At 42.3% G+C, this 21019-nt stretch overlaps 1 protein-coding gene across 17 annotated transcripts in view; it reads right to left on the bottom strand.

Moving 5' to 3' along the window:
* Window positions 1-15596, bottom strand: part of wnk1b (WNK lysine deficient protein kinase 1b) — a 53401-nt gene extending 37805 nt beyond the window's left edge. For 8 of the 17 annotated variants that reach the window (XM_061762119.1, XM_061762109.1, XM_061762112.1 and 5 more), the window contains exons 1-2: window positions 15053-15594; window positions 10400-11778 (exon numbers count right to left, since the gene is read on the bottom strand). In XM_061762119.1, coding sequence (XP_061618103.1) covers window positions 10400-11248 — 849 coding nt within the window. In that variant the 5' untranslated portion in view covers window positions 11249-11778; window positions 15053-15594. Of the gene's footprint in view, window positions 1-10399; window positions 11779-15052 lie in introns of all 17 variants that reach the window. The other 9 variants (XM_061762118.1, XM_061762122.1, XM_061762123.1 and 6 more) reach the window with 5 other exon arrangements.
* Between the last annotated feature and the right edge of the window lie 5423 nt (window positions 15597-21019).

Here is a 21019-nt window from a genome sequence, read left to right as displayed (position 1 = left end):
GAATTGCATGAAAACCTGTTCGACGGCAAACACAGAACACGTCAGCAAACAGAGCCGCCTGCCCATTAAACCAGCGTGTAAACGGGCTTTTTCGATTGTATTCAAATGTAATACATGTAGGACGAAATAAATAGAAATTTTTGGGCCATGCAGCACTACAATGGAAGGCTACGCAAGCGGTTTTGTGCAATATCCCCCCCGAGGGTGTTGGAGAGCATCTGGAAATGGAGCACAAAAATAGGGGGATGGTAGACAGTTCCTCAAGTGCGCAGGTTGTTGAATGGGCCAAGCATCAGACCACAGGGGATCTACAGTCCATTAGTTCCTCACGTTGCCATTAAGCCTGCGCCTCTTCGTCTGCGCCACTACAGTGCCTCACCTCGCTTGCACCTCTCACATGTCATCTTTTATCTGTGATTAGATGCAAATGGTGACCTGCTTTTAAAATAAATTTATGGTCTGCTACTACGCATGTCATTCATTTGCAGTCCAGACTGATGTATAAATACGCAAGCAATGTGCACATGTGCTTGTATTTACGGTGTAATACCATTATCTGGAGTCTGTACATGTGCAAACTCAGCACAAGAGGTATTCCCGATCAAATATTCATGCAGTGGGGAATGGAAGCAGGCTTTCAAATGAGCACAAGAAAAACACTCATAAAAGGTCCTAGACTCCCACCCGACTCACGTCTGACTCTAATGTCTTTTATTTTATTTTTCCTCTCCCTCCTCCCACCATTTTGCCCCCCCCCCCCTGGAGCGGGTCAACAACAGGGCGGCGGGGTTGAGGTGTTCATCACCCGACGACTCAATGAACATGACATGGCAAAGGTGCCCGCATGCTTACACGCACAAAGTACTGAGGGCGGTAAACAAACACAAGCAACACTTCTGTCAACCTAGCTTTGTTATAACTGATGTGAGCTGGACGGTGACTGTGTACTACTAAAAGAGCAAAAATGATGGCTGCAGGAATATTTGCAATGACATTTTAGCCCACTGGTTACTGAAACATTTTGGGTCCCAGGAATTTTTCCAAGGACCTCCCCATAACACTTCGGCCAATTCAACATAACTACCATGTGGACCCCTGTATGATGATATGATATAAAGTTTAACTTTGGAAGAGAGTCATATTTAAATGTGTTAATTTAAAAATAAAACTTTATTCTTGTCATATTACGCCTTGAGAAACAAGTTTCATTAATTCTGTGATCACACTCAAAACTCAATACGAGTAAGAAAAATATACAGGAATGACAAAATTAAATAGAATGTAAAGTACTAAACGGTTTTTGCTTGAATTAAAAAAACATTGTGCTGCTCCTTCTAGAGCAGGGGTGTCAAACTCATTTTTGTCACGGGCCACATCGTAGTTACGACTTCCCTCGGAGGGCCGCTACGACTGTGAACCAATATAAACTACATACAGTATATGGAACACATTGATGAATAACCAGTTTTGAAATCAGAAGCCTATAAAAACATGTTTTTCAACTATTACATTTATTTTCAAAGGGGGATTGGTAACAAAAAAAAAATGCTTGCAAATATCTCAATGGTATTACACCAGAACACAATGAGCAATTTTGATTTGCTTTCACGGGCCACATAAAATGATATGGCGGGCCGGATCTGGCCCCCGGGCCACCAGTTTGATAGCTGTGTTCTAGAGACTTTATTCTTTTAGTAATATGGTTTTTGTTCTAAAAAAATGAAAAAAATATTTCAGATTTATGTGATCATACGTACAATCATATCAAAGCTTTTAATTGCCCCAAGGCTAAGGCAGGGAGATGATGCTTTATTATGTTTGTTTCATTGGCACGCTGGTCTCCACATGTGGGTAAGGACTTTTTTGCGGCCCCCCCAACCAATGTATTAGGCAATGTTGGCACTTCCTCTTTTATCTTCACTAATTTCTCTGAGAAGTGAAATGCCACCGCAGGGGTTAACGCAAAGCCTGTTATCGGGGTCAGTCCAGTCCACGCCGTGAACATGGACTTTTGGCCGCGTTTCATACATTGACTAGTGATGTTGACGGAATGCTTAAAATCCAAAGAAGTGCCTTTGGCAAGCGGATGATGATGATGATGATGATGATGTGGATGAGCGCGGCTCCAAAACACGCAGCCGTATTAAAGAGCAATAGACGGGACTTTCTCTGCCGCATCCCGTGGTTCAAGTTCAAAACAGCGGCAGGCGTCGCGCACACACAGCGCCCGTGTGACCTCACTCGCTGTTGATTCCGTCACGCAGGCCGCTTTATGAGGGACTGTCTCCTATTAATCTGTCCGGGAACTTTCTATTTCACAGAGTGAGTGTTTTTGCTGAGAAATGGTGACTATAACACATCACGGAGGCCCAGACACTGCACAAAGCAGCAAGGACGCCGAATATGAAAGGACGCTTTGAGGTGATGCTGTGACATCAGTGCCACATCGTGCTTTTCTATTGACGACCTCATCCAATAGTCCTGAAGTGAGCAGATTGGACAAATGCAATTTTTTAAAGTGGTAAATATCAGTTGTTTGTCTCAGAATTCACACAAGGGGTCATAGTGTCATCCAGTAAGCACATTAGCAAGCACAGAACACTCAGTGATATTGTGTGTACTGTACTTAAACCCATTCACTCAAGTACTGTCTCAGCAGATGCCATTCCACCACTGTGCTGCTATTTTTAGGACACACGCAGGGAAGAATCTCTTTGTCCCCTCTCTTTTTCTTTCTGTAGATGTCTCTCGCCATCCACCTCGACTGGGGGGACCATTGGGGGAGAGACAGAAACAAAGCTGGCAAGACAATGAGAGAGCCAGGTTGACGCGCGCCTCAATATGAGGCTTTGTTCTCTCAGTCTCGTTCTATTTTCAGACCACCTACTAAACTCCTGCATTAGTAATTTACTCTGCTATCCTGCTATAAATATCATCCATCAACAATGGCTGACATGTTCATCAGTAGCAGCTATTGGAAAAATTTTAGTGTTGTTCCTCTGGAGGCGCGAGAGAGTCAAAACGCAAAAATTGCCGTCCATCTGGGTTGCATGGCCTTCCATTCATTTTCTGTCTCCATCTTAAGAGCTGAAATGCCATATGAAAACACACATGCACACAGAATAACGAGGGTACACAATACCATGTGACCCCGCCCCAACCTCTTCAATGACATCTTATCAGAGGAATGTGGGGAATCTCGGAGGGAGAAGCCCCCCCCCCCCCCCTCCTCAACCCCCTAAACACACAAGAGCGGGACAAAAGCGGCAAAGGCTAGGATTTTACGAGACACGAGGCGGCACTTAAAAAGCAAGCAGCCTTGGCTGTGCACCTACTCGGGTCATTTTACGCTGATTCACAGTGGTTTATTTCAGACTGGGGCAGCACACATACGCAGTCACCTCCATCTCTTTACGGGGGGAAGAAGATGTCACCACAGCAGAGAGACACATCAAGTCTTGATGAAAAAAAGTTATGTGATGAATGCAGCCAATTGTATCTCAGATGTTAGGGTCCTGATTTCGGTTTTGACGTCAACTGTGCAAAACTAATATAAATACACAATAATTGCAAAATGCTGACCAGTATGGTTCACGATCTGCTCAATGTGTAAACTGCCTTGAAATGACTTCTGTTGTGAATTGGCACTAAATAAATAACATGGCTGCCCTGCAATTGGCTGCCGACCAGTTCAGGGTGTACCGCGCCTCTCGCCCGAAGATGGCTGGGATAGGCTCCAGCACGCCCGTGACCCTTGTGAGGATAAAGCGGTACAGAAGCTCGATGGATGGATAAATAACATGGCTTCCTTACAAATAAAGAAAAAACAAGGTACAAACAAGCTAAAATATGACTATTTTCAAGACAGAACAATCAGGAAAAATGTGTCTTTCTTTCATGTTTGATATGAAAAGAGGGAGTTGGAGTGCTGTCAATGGGAGGGCACACAGCGGTGCTGGTGGGATTAAAATGGTGCGACAAGCAGATGAGTCAAAGGGAAATAATGAGATGAGCAGAACTAAATGACAAATCTGATTGGAAAGAGAAAAGCTGATGCGAGGTGGGGGCGGGGGGGCAGAGCTTGAGCCCTGTCATCGGGTTTCACTTTACAAGTCATCGAACATCTGCCTGATGCGTTCACTGTCCCGGTTTCACCTCGTAAAACACACACACGCACACACACACATGCCTGCATTATTATAAACACACATTTCTGTGTTTGGGAACCCAGCAACACACCCTCATTTCAAATGATTGTAATCATTATAAAACGCATTAACAACACATGCTAACTCAAGCGTGCATATGCACACTTTGCAATTACAGCGCAGAAATAAAAGAGTTTAAGGCTGTTATTGTGTTTATCACACAGTCCTCCCTCAATCCAAATGGCAGTTTGACCCCACATTGAGCTACCACTGGAATCAACATTAATGAAATTCTTCAAGGCAGAACGGCCTGACCTCACTATTTAACACACACATACACACACAGACACACACGCACACACACACTGCACGGCAGGAAGGGCAGAGAGGATGCTTTGCATAGGATGCTTTGCATATGAGGAAGCATCAGCCGCTATGTTTTTCTTTTGTTAGTCACGTCTGGTTGCAATAGAGGCGCAGAAGGTGATGGCGAAACACAGAGCGCCGGAAACCCAAACGTATCTTGTAGTGTGAAAACAAATGACCAAATCAGCCTGACCCGAAGGTTACGCTGCACTTTTTAATCGAGACAGCCAATTAAAACATTAGGAATGCTTCAGTTCGTTTAGGCAAGAATAACAAAGATTCCTGGACTGGACGCACTGCTTTTCGTGAAAGTCTCACATTTCCAGAGTCGGCAATTGGCTGCGAACCCCAGGGCCTGCAGCACTTCACACTTTTACCACCCATAAATCCACCTAGGCCTCGCTACGGGGGCCTTTAGGTATGACAGTCACACATCTCGCCGTGGGCGTTTTTATGCGTAGGTGATCAATCTGTTGGAATGTGCTTTAGGGAGCTATTAGGGGATTACGGCACTCGGAGTGTGTTAACTTGAGAAACTCATCACTGCTCCAATTTACTGGCCTTGCTTGATATGTAGTTACTGAATCACTCATCATGAAAATTAAGCAGAATAAACTTTTGCACACATACTAGTATAATTCTAAGTCTCTTAAAATGCATTTCCTTCATTTAATGCCATTTTTTTTTACCCGTCCCACACACAGTGATTTTGACCCGTCCCACACACTGCTCTGGTAACTACATTGTGTGCGTCTCCGTGGCATTTGGGGATTTTGCTACAAGGGCAACAAGGTGCGAGTTTCACTGTTTCTGCTCCCTGTGAATCGTGGATAAAGACAACAGTGAATTCTGAGCATTTATTGACCTGCTCTTTGCGGATTACGGAACATTGCATCACTTTGGCCCAAGACAACTTCCATGTCTTCAAAGCCTGACCCTCTCAACTGTGAAGTGAATTGCGTTGTATCCTGGCTTTGAATTGACCAGTCACTGTTGATCTTAAACTGATTATTAAAATCCTTTCAAACTTTTCCAGGGGTTCAGTGTTTTCCACTTGGTTCCTTCACCACACTCGTGTCACTACCCTGTCATCATGGGCTAACTGCCCCTTCAAGAAACCCTGTAATGTTTTCCCGAATATTCCTACCAGAATTTTGTCTTCTTTTAATGGAAGCTGAAACAGTTAGTTGCAAAATAAATATTTACACATTTTGTAATATTCATGTGTGCAGGTGGATGTTTAACATAGCTTAACATGTCCACTCTATCATAGTAAAATATCAATTGATGAAAAAACCTTTTTCGAAATATTGTTAAACTCAATCATGTTGCTAAGCGAAGGGCCACCATGTGCTCATAAAATGCTAACATTAGGCTAAAATGTCCACCCTGTCATTGTCCATCCTATCAGCAAGCTCACATATTTTACTATAAACATTTGGGGTGAAATGGGGAAGTCTCAAAGGCACCTTATGGTGATATTGACTCTCCTTTTTATTTGTTTTAAACTCCAGTTTCATTTGATATATCTGTAATATTGCGGAAACACGTTTGTTTGCATAGACCAAAAAATACAAGGTCTCCTAACTGATTGACACCGAGCTGTAAAGTCTCAAATGCATGATTAAGACGTTTGCATAAGTCATACAGTGTCTAGAATTACATTTTTGCACCTTGATTGGCAATCAGGAAAATAAACCAAGTTGATAAGTTATAGCCTACATTAAAATTCACTCAAGAGGTTTAAGTGTATATATGCTTTATGGCATATATGTCCACATCAATCAATGAGACCCAGCTGCCCTTTGCTGTTTTGTAAGGGAAATCCGAACCTTCAGTCTGTGCGCCTCACCTCGGCCTGGCTGCCCCCTAAGGACCCTGGCTCCTATTTATCTTTCACCGAGATGTACGACACCGCTTTTACGTTTCTTATTGCGCGCTATAGTTCATCTCTTTAGATGTGGGACATTATACATGCTCTTTACTCCAATAGCATGAATCTCTTATTTAAAAAAAATATATTTTTAGTGGGGTTAAAATTGATCAAGATGATACAGATACCAGCTTGTATGAGTGCAACAGAGAATCCATTGTGTGTGAATGGAGGACATGATATTATTGAATCTTAAATAACATCTCAATGCTGCCAAAAGCTACTTCCAGCCTCTGTACATGATCCTTTTCTTTTATTATGTAACAGATTAATGTGGGTTTTATGAGTAGACCTGAAAGTCCCTTTAACGTAAAAATAAATGTTTTCTAAATGTGACACACCACAGACAAGTGCTGTTAACAACCCAGCCAAATGTGAATGATTAAAAATCATCAAGTATATAAAATCACGCTTCCAAATAATTAAAAATTAAGGTGTTTTCTGTGCTCTGAAACACTGTAGGCATATCCGCTAGTTCATAGTTGTCTTTTGTTTTCAATATGTTGCTGACGGGCTGTCACTCTCAAAATAATAGCATTTCACAATTGTTGCCGCCCATTCAGTTTACACTAGTAGCCAGCTGCAGCTTTCAGCATACAGTCTCAATAATAAAAGGAAAAACTATCTGAAGAGAAGATGTATTTTCTAGGTGTAGGCATAGCTAGCCACTGTAACTTCAAGTAAGTTCAAGTTCTAATCAGGAGGGGCGAATCATGCCAACTGCGTCACTGGGCCCCGTTTTAGCCACGCCCACAACATCAGGCAAACTGAAATAGTGAAAAAATATATATATTCAAATGATCTGTATTTAGAAACACATCTCTGAACTCACTTTACAGGGTCATTCAGAGTGAAACTAAAATCACATTTTTCACATACAGAAGATTTCCTCATTGCAGTTGACTGAATGACCGTTATTGCAGAGACACTGAGACGCTTAACCCCCCCCCTTCTGTAACCCCCCCAAAGTGTGGACGTAATGGTAGTCTGTGTGTGTCGGTGGGGGGTGGTGGGCTAATCTGCCTTGTGCTGCCGTTGAGAGAAATTTCAAGGTCTCCAAGTTCCAATGGAGCTAAGAGCCTAAAGGTCTCTCTCACACACACTCTCACACACACACACACACACACACAATCCCCCTCAGTCTTCTGGTCTTCAGTTTTTCCTCTCCCCCCCTATGCACCCTTTTGTCTTCTCCCTTCCTCCACCATTATCCCTCAAATCTTTCTCCTTTCAAACAAACCTTTTACTCCATGCAACACTTTTAATTGTAGCTCTACAATGGCGGGTGAAGGCTGGACATGCTCTGAGCGATCGCCAGTGACACTAGAGGGCCCACCACTAGCGCCGACCTCCAACCCTCATTTTGAACCCAGGGCCTGCTTTTTATCTGTCAACTTTTAGAATTCCTTTGTCCGTTTTACACTACAAAATGCTAAATGTTAAATGACTCTTTCCTTTTTCTTCCTGCATGAAGATAAGCTAGCGGTCTCTTCTATCTTTCCCCATATCTGCCTATCCCGGCCTATCTCCATCCATCAATCTATGGATTATTCTGGAAGCTCGAAAGACTCTTAATAGAGCGAAGACTGACCACTCAAAGTTAGAAAATCAAATTGTGCACATTCACAGAGAACGCTATTATCGAGCAAAATGATCGAAGTTATCAGTATTATCATCTATTCGTCATGGATTTGGCAACGTGGGTGGCGCGAGTCAAATCATTAGGTACGCTTGCATAATCGAATGGGAGCCTATGCAATAATGTTGAATATATATTTCAAAAATATTACTTAAATTACAAAAACATTGTACAGAATAAATTACAAAAAAAGAAAAATATTCGAAAAAAGAAAAAAATAACAGGTCGACCAAAATATTAAAATACAAAATACTGTCCCGTAAACAACAAAAATATATTTATAAAGGAATATAGACAACATAGAATAAAAATGTTATGCAAGATAAAGTTATTAGTAAATAATACAAAAATAATAAACGAAAGGCTAAACATTATTTGTAAAACAATTTGGAAAACAATTTCGGGGGGGAAATAACTGTAGCACCAAACATTAAAAAAATGAACATTTTGTAAATAGAACTATATTAGACCAAAAACTATAAATTGAAAGAAAAACACGGAAAAAAGTAGACAATTTTTATTTACAAAAGGTGAATACGTTCTAAAATAATGCAAAAATATTAACTTAAAAATACCAAAATCTACATGGAAATTGTGGGACAAAATTTAAAATTATGTAGAAATATTTTAAAATAAAAATATGAGACCAATAAAGAAAAAATATATAAATTTTGGGGGACATAAATATATTAACACAAAACAAATAACTAGATGAAAATATTTTTGAAAAAATGTTAATCATAGTATTATAATATTATAGTATATAAAAAATATACAGTGAAAAAATATTACCGTCAACGGGTCTGCCTTCCTCTATGTTTTAACCCTTGTGCACATGTAGACAAGGGACTCCCACACATCTCCAGTTGCCCTGCCCACACACTGAGTGAACATGCATGTGTGCGTACATGTATGTAACTTTACTCCAGCCACATGTCAGCGGTTGCTCAGCACTCATTGACACACACATAGTGGATTGTGGCGAAAATCTGTAGGAACCAACTTGTCTCCGCAGGCATCACCACAGGGCCTCATACTCTTACATAACGCACCCCATAGATCATGTTTTAAATGGAGTGTTTTACTCCACTAATCCAGGATATACTCAACAGAATGAAACATCTCTCACTTGAAGTCGACCCGATAAGCACCTGCCTGGCACGGCGGCAGAGGATGAGGGAAGCCCGCGACAAGAGTTGAATGTTTGTTTCCGGGTAAACAAAGTGGCATTTCTAACGAGCAGCATCTTGTGACACGATACATGAGGGGTAAAAGAGGAGGGGAGAAAGCCATGGGGATGAATCCTCTTCACACCCACAGATGAAGATAGTCTCAATTGATCTGGTTTTATTTAACTCTGAGCACCTAAACAAATATGCTGTTTTAATGTGTAAATGCTGAGACTTTATTCTTCCATTACTTTTTAGACTTAAAAGCAGCTCAAAGGAGCTGAGCGAATTCCTACTTTACAAAATGTCACCCCGTTGCTTCAAAGCATTTGCAAAGTGTCCAATCAGAATGCTCTGATGTCATCCCTACCCAATTAGCATGACAGCTGGGGCTGTGGTTTACAGTATAACAACGTCCCCCCCAGGTCATTTCCTTCTTTGGCATCTCTCCGCGTTACTTCGTTTCAGGTTTACGACTCGTTTCTGACGTATCGCAAAGTGTCAAAGTGCGTTTAATTACATCATCATCCATCACAGAAGATGTACGTTTAGTTCTTTGGCAACACAGCGAATGCAAGCACTTCCACGTGCTTTCGTTCAGCTCAGCCATAAACGTCATTTGACCTGCTGGGACTGTTGAAATACATCGGACGCTTACGTAGCTCCTCGAAATTGACTTCTCTTCGTGTTGCCTCTTCCTCGCCCAGATGGATCCAGGACACGACTATTTGGTCTTACGCTCGCTCGTTCACCGCTTGACACTTCCTCGACGTTGCATAAGTGCACAACAATTCAGCAAGAGCATCCTGTGGCGGCTCGTGCTCAAGTCTCAGGACTTCAGTCTTACATTCGCAACATGCTGGTCTTTTGGTGACACTGAGAGCTACAAACGAAGTCTAGACCGTTCTCTATTGGGCCTCCAGTACTCTGGAGTGCCCTACCCACTGATATTACAAGAGCTACCGTTGTAGAAATGTTTAAATCTCAACTTGGAGGATTGGCCCGTTTTACTAGTGCTTCCCCTCCATTTTTATGTTATGGTGAGCTCTGAGATTTTTCAAAAGTAAAATATCTGCCTTGGCGCAATAATGGTTGGGAAACACTAGTATAGAGAGCCACTGTTATTTTAAGAGTGAAGCCATACCTGCAGCTCGCACCACGCAACTTCCACCGTGGTCTCCGTATCGAGCCCCTTGTACACCGTCTTGAAGGAGCCTCTCCCGATCTCAATGTCGAACTTCAGGAAGCGTCCGTCCGGCGACGTCCCGACCGCTTTGGTCTCGGCTTCCTCGATATCCTCCTGCACCCGCTTCTCGGCCTCCCGCTGCTCAGCGCGCGCTTTGGCCAGCTCCGTTTCCCTCTCCTTCTCCTCGGCCGATTTTCCGTCTTTTGTGGTGTCCTCGTGTTTGTCTCCCGTTTTGTTGTTGACATCCAATGCTGTCGCGCTGGGCTCTTTTACCTGTTCTGCACTACGTACAACCCCGCTACTAGTGGGACCAGCATGTGCCACGCTGTCCCTGCCTACATTTTGGTTTGGCCCCTCTCCAGATCCTCCACAAAGCCCTAAAGAAGGTGGAGGGGTGGCACTTTCTATAGAGGGCCCCTGGACAGCCTCTCGGCCATCTCTCTCTGAGGATCCAGGCCTCAAGGGCTGAGGAGCGAACAATTTGGGTGGCCCCCCGCAGTCCGGCGGCGACATGAGGATCACCGCCCCCTTGCTGGGCAGGTCCAAGGCGGTCGCGTTGGAGTCGCAAATGACACTCCGGCGGAAGAAGCGGTGCTCAGCCGTCTTGGAGTCTCTATCCATCGTGTGCCGCCGCTGCCGCCGTTGGACTTCCGGGTGCCCTTCCAGGTCCCCCTCCAGCTTCTCGACCACGTGCGTGTCTGAACTGGCGGAGCTGTTCACATTCTTGCGGGGGTTCTGAAGTGATGGCGACGGAGGGGCTGGGGCGATGAATTTCACCACTTTACTGCTGCTTTTACTGTCTGACATTTTTCCCTCTGTTGTACACCACCAAGGAGGAATTCTGTTCGGGTTTCAACTCCTCAACCGCCAATAAAAAAGTAAACTAAGGGGGAACAGCAATTGAGCATCCTCCAGATAATGTTCTTTGATCCAAAGTGGTTCAACAAGACAACCTAAAGTTCCTGTAAGTCCCTATAGAGGGCTGAGGGAAGCCCCGGGAGATGGCGGGGGGCTTTCCTTTGAAGACCGGGGAGGGAGAGGTCAACAGACAATCTAAGGAGGAGGGGTGCAAGAACTGTGAGGAGGTGACGCCTGTGAGATCAACACCCAAATCCATCCTGCTGCCAACATCCAGTGAGGATCCACCAAGACATGGACAGGCAAATTATGTTCTCTGGGCCTCCTGACGCCTGATAAGAGAAAAATATGAAGGGAATCCAAGATCCACTGAGAGGTCTGAGGGAGTTGACCTTTGTGGGCCTCTGAAAGTGGTTGCTGGTTAGGCAGGCCTAGCCTGGCCTAACCTGGCCCAGTTTGGTCCGATTCCGTCCTTGTCACTGGAATGAGAAGAAATAAACATTGAATTATTGTTTGTTTTAGTCCGGAACAAATGTCCAGCATCTAACGAGAAAGTCACTAGTCTACAAACAAACACGTGACTTTCTGTTTCCTTGTTGTCCGTCTGCTAAGATGCGTTTCTTGTCATTGATCAATAAGACGACCGTTTTGTCCCTGGCTTGCACAGCGGTAAGTAAACATGGCAAAGGGGGAAGATGGATGTTGCTGTGGCTGTGGTGAAGTGGGACAATGAAACGGGAGGAAATGTTTGTTGAGAAGTGCCAACAATGCCCACGCCTCTTTGATGACACAACTGGAAAAAAATATTGCTGATTTTTGAGAGCAACAAGAATGGCTTATAATTATACAAAGTAATCAGTGCAAGTGATTAATTAATTCCACCTTAAACTTTGAAGGAATGTCATGACCTATGAGCAACCCTTACAAGCCAAGACGTGGCTGATTAGATTAGGGCATTTTGAACACTTGCTCGTCAACAAGAGTAGCTTGTAAACTAAGCGAGTTGCAGAAGAATAAATTCAAATTGTATGAGTTCACGAGTTAGCTAAAAAGATATATTACAATGGAAAGTGTAAGACGAGTCAGACATTTGGGCACTCGTGAATGCCAGCTCATGTCGACTCTCTCTCATCATTGACGCATGAAAAATTCCTGTTGAATCGCTCCACGTGTAGTTTTTAATGCAGCGGCGTGATGCAGAAGCTCAGGCCCTTAATTGCTCCACGCTCCCAATTTATCCCAAAGTCACCGCAGCCTGGCTAACCTCAAGGTTAGTCTGCTCGCTGGCCAGTTAGCGGCTTAGGGAAGAGGTCACTCAGAGTGACAGGGATAGAACGGCTGCACAGCAACTCCACGCATGTCTGGAAACCGTAAAGTATGTTTATCAGGAAAGTAAATTTGCTCAGCTCTATGAAAGGCAGAGGCACACACCTACGCCAAGACCGAACAATCCCAATTTGGATCAACAACGCATTGTACACCTTCAGAAATGCCTTCCTCCTGCATGCGCCTACGGCATTTGTACGTTAATCACTGAGAAATTAAGGATAATGTTGAAAAATACATTCTTGTATTGTTAAAAAATATTTTAAACCATTTCACATGGTGTGTTTTTTTTAATTATTTCTTAATATAAATAATTCAATCATTTTATTTAAATCAAATTTAAATGCATGAATATTGGATCGGGTTTCAATGTTTTATTAGATTTTTACTTTTTTTTTTTTTCATTGAAACCACTCATCAAATGAACTCAATCACTCCCCTGGATGTTTACCAACAGTTGACTGCCTCCGACGTATATATTCGTCAAGAACGTTTTTCAACGGGTAGGCGGGGAAGGTCTCGCCCAGCTTGTCTGTGAAATTCCTCATTCAACATGTAATGACTAACAGATATCTGTAGGTGGGAGCGTTGCATCCCTTTGGATTTGAGGTCAGCACAGCTTTTGAATTGAAGAGAAAGATTAGCGGGTGAATCTTGGCTTATCACGTCGATTATGAGGGAGAGAAAAGCCAACTGGTTGGAAGTCGGGCATGTTTAGGAACCTAACACTTGAACATGCTGGTATGTACATAGATGGTACAAACAGAGTATGTCTCGCAGTAGGTAGTAGAAAGTGTGTGTTCCGATCATGAGAAAGGATGATTATGGCGTGAAGGGCGAACGCCACATAAAATGCCACACTTGAGCCATGTGATGTGTAAGCGACGTTCACGGCGTGTTTCTTCGTTGTAAATCTGTGATTATATTATTATTTTGCCATCAAAAGCCCTCTCTCATTCTTATGAGTTTTATAGTTTTACAGTTTGAGGCGTCACAAAACTGTTCTGCTTGACATGTTTCTTTTCACAAAAAGCTTGTTTTCTCCACTTTTTGGTGAAACCAACGTGTTGTACTGCTGATTACAAAAGAACGGGAAAAAGCGACAAACAAGTTTTTCTGGTGAAAGAAGAGTCTACTCTAAACCGAGTGGCAATATGGGCAACTGCTTTAAAAATGGCTGTCAGTGAATGAGTTTATACTGCTTGAATTAGAAAAATGCCTTATCTCCCCCCCCAAAAACTACTTTATTTGATCAGCAAATAAATGTGCAAACACTTAACTTGAAAACAATGGCTTCAGTGTTGTCAAGCTGTTATCTCGGCATTCCATCAATCTTACCAAAATTCAATCTTACAGCCGCTTGAAGGAATTTAAACAACTGATGTAACGACTTCCTAAACCAGTGCATTCAACTGTACGACCGGCCCCTTCTTTAATGTGTCGAACGGAGCCTTCAGCTACTGCTTGCAGAAGCAGACGGAAGCCCTGCAGGTCTTGGGGAAGTCACAACCGTGTTCCAACCTGTAGTCCCGGTGCGTCATGCGTGAGACAATAGGTGATGCCGATTAATGACAAATACGCCACACAGCTGTTTGTCTCATCCGTGGCCAAAAGGCATTTCTGTGATGTGCAGCAGCTGCGTGCCATATTCCCGCTGACAATATGGACCGCAGCTTTACTGTAACCGTAAATGTTTTGGGGGATTTTGTGCTGGGCTCGCTCAAACGGTCCAAAGCGAGGTGGAATAATGACACTTTGGGAGGATGACACGCAACTGTCATAGGAAATGAGCCACGAGGTGTGTTTTCACTCTGATTTCCCAACAGCTCGGGGTTGTCATGAGGAGTGACACAGCTGAGAAGTCAAGAAAGGTGCAGCCTCTCTCGCTCTCTCAGTGACCAGGAGCTTTAAAACAAGAGTACTTAATACGATGTCAATGTCATTTTAAGTCTTATCACCGGTGAACTGCGTTGACCAATCACAGTTGAGTATTCTATGCAAAACGCCATTACTTCTGTTTTTCACATACTTCGCGGTCCATGAGAACACTCAACTGAGGTCAAAGTGACATGAACTGTACTATTAACAGGAAGGAAGAAAATAATTAGCATGCATGTTGTGGAAAAAGTCTAATAAAAGAGAGGAAATTGCAATTTGATTAGATTTTGGAATATTTCATCGACTTGCGTGCTGTTTTTACTTTTTATGAACTCTTCATTTGTCACCGGTCACATCAGCATGAGAGAAACAATGAAATTAATCTCAGTCTCATGGGACAAAAAAGATGCCTGTCCTGTTTGGAGTCCAGCAATGGTTCTGGGAAACAATTAAGTTAGATGACTTTATAAATAGCTTGCAGCCTGTGAGAGAACATTTTGTTTTGAGCATCTTGTAACTTTGAATGTGCAAAACGAGCACGGCTATTACCTGTTACATCTGTTCTTGCAGGAGATATGTGGGCCACAAACTTGATGAAGAACCTCCCCTCCTCTTCTCCTGCTGGGGGTCCGCTGCAGAAACGGCGCACACGGCGTGTCACGACAGTGCGTCACATTAAACCCACAGATGCTTGCCGAAAAAGCCCAGACAGACAGAGATAAAGCCAACAAGAACACGGCTCGGCCATAACTTCGAATCACCCTGCCGATAGATGGGAAAATGAGCTCCGAGCAGCGGCGCGCTTAGCGGGACGCGCAGGCAGCTGCAAGCCGCCAGACAGACACCTCCCACCGGGCAGAGAAGCCCAAGTTCGGTCGCTGATGCCGCTGCAGCGCTGGTGCTTTTTCTCCGTTTGCTTTCACTCAAAACCTGCTTCCATTTCCTGATATGCATCCACAACATGTACATTGTGTGCCATGTTAAGTGACGCAAATCCTTGTTGAGTCTCCTGGGTTAAAGCTCCAGTAGGGAGTCTAGTTGTGTTCTGAGCTGCCCAACTGCGATGACTCGACAAGGCAACCACTGTGTCAAGTCCCCCGGTGTTAACGCGGAAACAACACGGACATGAGCACGCTTGACTTTCAAAATAAAACACACCGTTGACTTCTATACATGGTTATCGCCCATTGCGTTCAGCACGAAGGCCCGCCTTAATAATTTTAATTACACACGGTTATTACGTTTGAAATTCACGATTTAGCTCATTTGTACGTTCTTAACTACGTTAAATAATACGCACATTCAACAAGCTTTATTATATTTTGTTAGGTCTTACCGGAAACCTAATCCTGTGTTTTATAAGCGAAGTCAACCAAAATGCATTAAACACTTTTTTGTCACCTTTTTTGGTACTAGAATGATGTAAATAACTACATTAATAATGTATTCATGGTGTTGAAATGGCATAATTATATTTGTACTTTTTTTTGGTGTTAGATGTAAACATTTTGAAAATTGCAATTTAATGCATTTGATAAGGGGCATAAATAAGACGGTGTTCCAATTTTAGTATCTGCTCAACCGTCAATTTTCTTTTGGGCCACAGATGAGGCGACAGGCAGGTACACTCTGGACTGGTCGCCACCCAATCGCAGGGCGCAGGGGGACAAACGATGATGCACACCGAAGGAGAACTTAGTCTTCAATTAACTTATCCTGCATGTTTTTGGAATGTGGGAGAAATTCAGAGTAGCTGCGGAAAAACCCACACAAGCCCAGGGAGAACATGCAAATTCCACACAGGAAGGCCGGAGCCTGGATTCAAACCCCCAACCACTTATATTTCAAAATGAAAAAACATTTTTTTTTAAAACTAATAAATACAGCTCTTTTAAAGTAGCAGCTTCTCAGCAATCCACCAAAGCACACTCACTTCTTCCGTCAGTGAGCAGCTCCTCACTGAATTACTTTTGTCAGTTTGCATGATTGATGCACTCTCTCTCTCTCGTCACTGTCAAGCAGCAAGGTTTAACTGTAGGGCATATGCTTGCATACAAGAGTGACACATATTCCAGAGATGTGGATTATACCGTACACAGCAGTTGAACCCCGGGGGGGGCGACACCTCCCTGCTTCAAATCCTCAATATTGACTATTTTTATTAACATTCTGCTTATCTAAACAAATTAGTACACCACCATTTTTCGTGGCCATGTTTTCAACCTTTTGTAACAGAGAAAACTGCTTGGAAAAGCGAAAGAGGAATGTTCTACGTTAAAGGCAGCGGGAACGATGATTGACAGCTCAAACAGATGGAATTCATACGATTGTGAAATAAGCTTTGACTCTGCAAGCCATTGAACTTAGCACTTGGCAAAGGGTTCATGTGTCCCAATCACCCAATATTACTTTGTAATACTCTAACTTTAATAACAAACAGTACACTTTGTGTCCACTTACCATTTCCCCATCTATTTCAATGGGCTGATAAGAGAGGAGTACTATAAAGTGATTTTTAGCGACCAAAACCACACAATTACAAAGATTTATTTCAAACTGGAGGTTAACCAGCATTGGACAGTTTGTACTCGCATCGTGACACAGCGCTACACGTGTGTCATTTTGACAAAATGCATACATATGGCTTTCTTGTGATCCAGCAACAAGTGGATATCTGCATATGTGTTTTTGCATGCAGAAAAATAACAAGCAAAGCTGTAAAGTATGATATGATATAATATAATTTGCTACGAAGAAGAGTCAACTAGAATGTCAAAGTGCACTTTTGAGGGTTCAGAGCCTGTAGGCCACATGTTGATGGGCAGCTCGATGTCAGGATAGCAATAAAGTTGTTTTTGCATGACAGCTGACAGAACTCAATCAGTCAACCGGCTGTCAGCGCACCGCAACCGTAGGGCGGTGTGACCCCAAGTTATTGAGGTTGTCGGTAATCGAGTCTGGCGGGCTGCAACCGCTCGGAAACTCGAGTGTGAATTGGGCCACTTTCACTCTCGCTTTGAGTTTATTATTCAACTTTCTCATCACATGTTCCACTGCCTGATTCCTCTTTTCATCGTCTGGGGTCCTTATGGAGAAAACCCTGCTGTGGTTCTGTCTAAAACAACAAAAATGGAGTCCTAATGTGTGAAGTCTGCAGTTAATATGACCTAAACACTAGGGTTTTGTGTAGAAGGGCACTGATTCATTCTGAGAGCTGTTTCTAATACTGCAGTTACCTTCTTTAGCAGTATATCAGGTGCAAATATTACTACAACCACAGTACTTCTTATTATAATCATGCAAAAATGTGTGTTGAACTTTGTGCCTGCAGCAAATCCTTCCACCAGGAAGTGTCACTAAAGAGCTCAATCTTGATTTCTCTTGATATCAAAATATCTTTTTCAAGCTATTCTCTTCCCACAATTGTGGAATCCTATTACAGTGCACTCCTCAACAACATGTATTCGCAATCCCCCGGTAACCGTCCAATTTGGAGGCAATAAAAGTAAATTATCTCTTTCCCCCACAGGGCTCGGGAGAAGTTTAAATATGACATTGTGGTTTGGTTGTAATTGTGTGTTGGGAATTCTTCAGCAGGGCTGATGGTGAATGGGAGAATCTACATTCACCTCAGCGATCATCATCCTCATCTTTTATTGGCTTGTGAGGTGTCTTGTAAAATAGTGGGCGGCAACATTGTGGCAACACAAAAGATGCAATTTATGTCATCTTCTTTAAAGACAGCAACAATTGTAGGAACTCTGGCAGCCTGTCTGCACCAGTGTGTGTTTGTTAGTCCCGAAATAGACACATTTTAAGCAGCATAATTGCTAAATTGGGAAATGTGGCCCTCTTCTTACGACACACACTAGATAGCGTTTGAGGGCACATGGTTGGAGGCTAAATAGGTCACTTTTTAGTCAATATGAAAATTATTTTATGGTAAAAATACAAATATATATATATTTCCGTGTAATTTTGTGATCAAAAGCCATCTCAGCCCTAAATAATTGAAATTCAAAACACTGTTATGTGTTGGGACAGTGGAATGGGGGCACAGCAGGGGCCCAGGGCACAAAAGTACATTTTGGAAGAGTTTTAAATAGCAAATATGAAGACTGACCCATTTTTGTTTTTTTGCATACAACTCACAACAGCTACTGGCACTGTCTCAGTTTGGGTTCAGGACCTAAGCTTGAGCTTTATCTTTCATAATGAACACTCTACATTGACACATCACTGTTTTTCGCTATTAATACTGCCGCAGAGATAGGAAGTGATCCAGTCAAACATGGTTTGTTCTGATCTTAATTTAGAAAACCTGATGGAAAGCTAGGAAGCAAAATTCAATGCTTGTAAACTTCGCAACAATCAAAAAATGCCCGCTGAATGATATTAATTAGCTATAAATACAACCAACATGTGAGGCTGGCCAGAAGGGACTAGTTTTCAGTTCTAGTCAACGCAAATTAAAATTTTAGTACCTGAGAATAACAAAAACAATTCACTAACAATCAATTTCTTGGTGGTACTGCAGGGTTAAGTGTCAAATGCAAAGCAATCTGTACAAAATTTGTGTTGTAATGGTAACTATAAACCTTTTTTTCAACTAATATTTGGTTTCTACTACGTAAAAAAATTATGTAAATGAGTTTATATGACAAATTAATTAAAAGTAAAAAATGGAGAGACATATTTGCGTTCCAAATTACGTTTTCCACTATTAAAATGAGTTTCTACAATAAATCAATTCTAAAAAATATAGATCATATATTTGAAGAACCACGTTGAGGTTCAGAATTACTTTGAAAGCTATGGAAAAATTACTTTCTATGACAAATAATTATATATATATATATATATATATATATATATATATATATATATATATATATATATATATGTGTGTGTGTGTGTGTGTGTGTGTGTGTGTGTATTGGATTATATTATTTGTGTGTATATTTTTCATAAAATGTGGTGCTAACAATTGGTTTGTATAATAAATCAATTCTAAAAACTGGATGACGTGTTTGAAAACATTGGGGTCACGACTTTTATATTTTTATGATTACATTATTTGTGTCAAGTTAGCAGTGCAAACAATAACCTTTTACATAAGATAGATTAGCAGCATCTACCGTACCTGCAAGTATGAATAAACATATGTAGTCCAATCTGCACGTGTCATGCGACCGACTCTGTTTTTTTGGGGTTTTTGTTTGTGTTCATACATGATGTGTTCCTGAAAGGTTCCTTCACTGAGAGTGATGTGAAGCGACTGGCACCGACCGCCTGGTTGGTGCATCTTTTTGTGCACGTGTGTGTTTGTGACAGACAGCAAGAGACCAGCAGAGCCTGGCACTGAAAAATGAGAACGAAGGAGACAAAGAGTGTTAACACAACAATGACACAGACTGACAAACACAGAGGGATGGATTGTGCTTGTGCACAAAGTGTCACATGTCACTGCAGCTCATTTGAAATCTCATCTTAGGTCAGTGGAGAAGCCAAACTGTATGTTTGTATCACCTATTTACCAAAAACAAAAAAAGTACATTTAAAGATCTTATGAGAGTTCACCTATTATCACCCCATTCCTGGTGTTACAACTACGTGTCATGTGAGTTAACAGCACAAAACGCAACCATTGTGTGTCACCTTTTCAGGACTCTAATGAATTCCGATGCCCGCTGGCACAGCATCACCGATATCAGCTTCGCAACGGAGGGCCGTGCCAAAAATAACTTGTATGCACTAAGAAAAGCGCTTTCCTTTTACCCCAATGAAGGATGCCGTGAATGAAAGAAACCCGTGTGGCTGGTTGTGCCAGTATTTTGCAACTGTTTACATATGCACAACGTTGCTACACCGAGGTGATTGAATCCTCCCGGGGGGAAACAACAAAACACAAAAAGTGCTAAAGTGCACATTGAGGCTTTCTAAAGAGGGGATTAGACAATGAGCTGTCAAAAACATCAAGTATTAAATCCCTTTAGGGCCTGCAGTGTAGCAAAGTCGCTTTCCCTCAATTATTATCGACTCATTTCTTTCAAAAAATGATGCGACAAGTCAGAGTGGCTCAACTCTTCAGGTTTCTAGGAATGATTATAGAAAACGGTTGGCGGGCGGGCTTGTTGTAACAGCCTCTCATTTCGGGATTATCTTGGAATCTGCTGCTATAATGGTCCCAAAAACAATCCAAGTAAAATACTCCACTGTGTGTTGACATGACAAACAGGAGAAGTCCGGAAAACCATGAAATGCAAATTGCGGAACAGCCCAACTAAAATGGAAAAGCTCCAAGAATGTCGCTAAATGTTACAGAAAGTATGGAAACTTGTTGGTGTAGAAATGTGAGCTTTCCCAGCCCAGCAGAAGTGCCACAAACTTATTTTGAATAAGCATCAATAGCCTGGGGTGGCACCCTGAAAGGTTGTGCTTTTACGTTGGGCCATTAAAAAGGTTGGATTGAAATCAAATAATATTGTAGATTGTACTCTTTTGTATGTAACACAT

The sequence above is a fragment of the Phyllopteryx taeniolatus genome, chromosome 22 (assembly GCF_024500385.1).
Source record: "Phyllopteryx taeniolatus isolate TA_2022b chromosome 22, UOR_Ptae_1.2, whole genome shotgun sequence".
NCBI lineage: Eukaryota > Metazoa > Chordata > Actinopteri > Syngnathiformes > Syngnathidae > Phyllopteryx > Phyllopteryx taeniolatus.
Note: the sequence above shows the minus strand (reverse complement) of the source record. Positions and strands in the feature narration are given on the sequence as shown.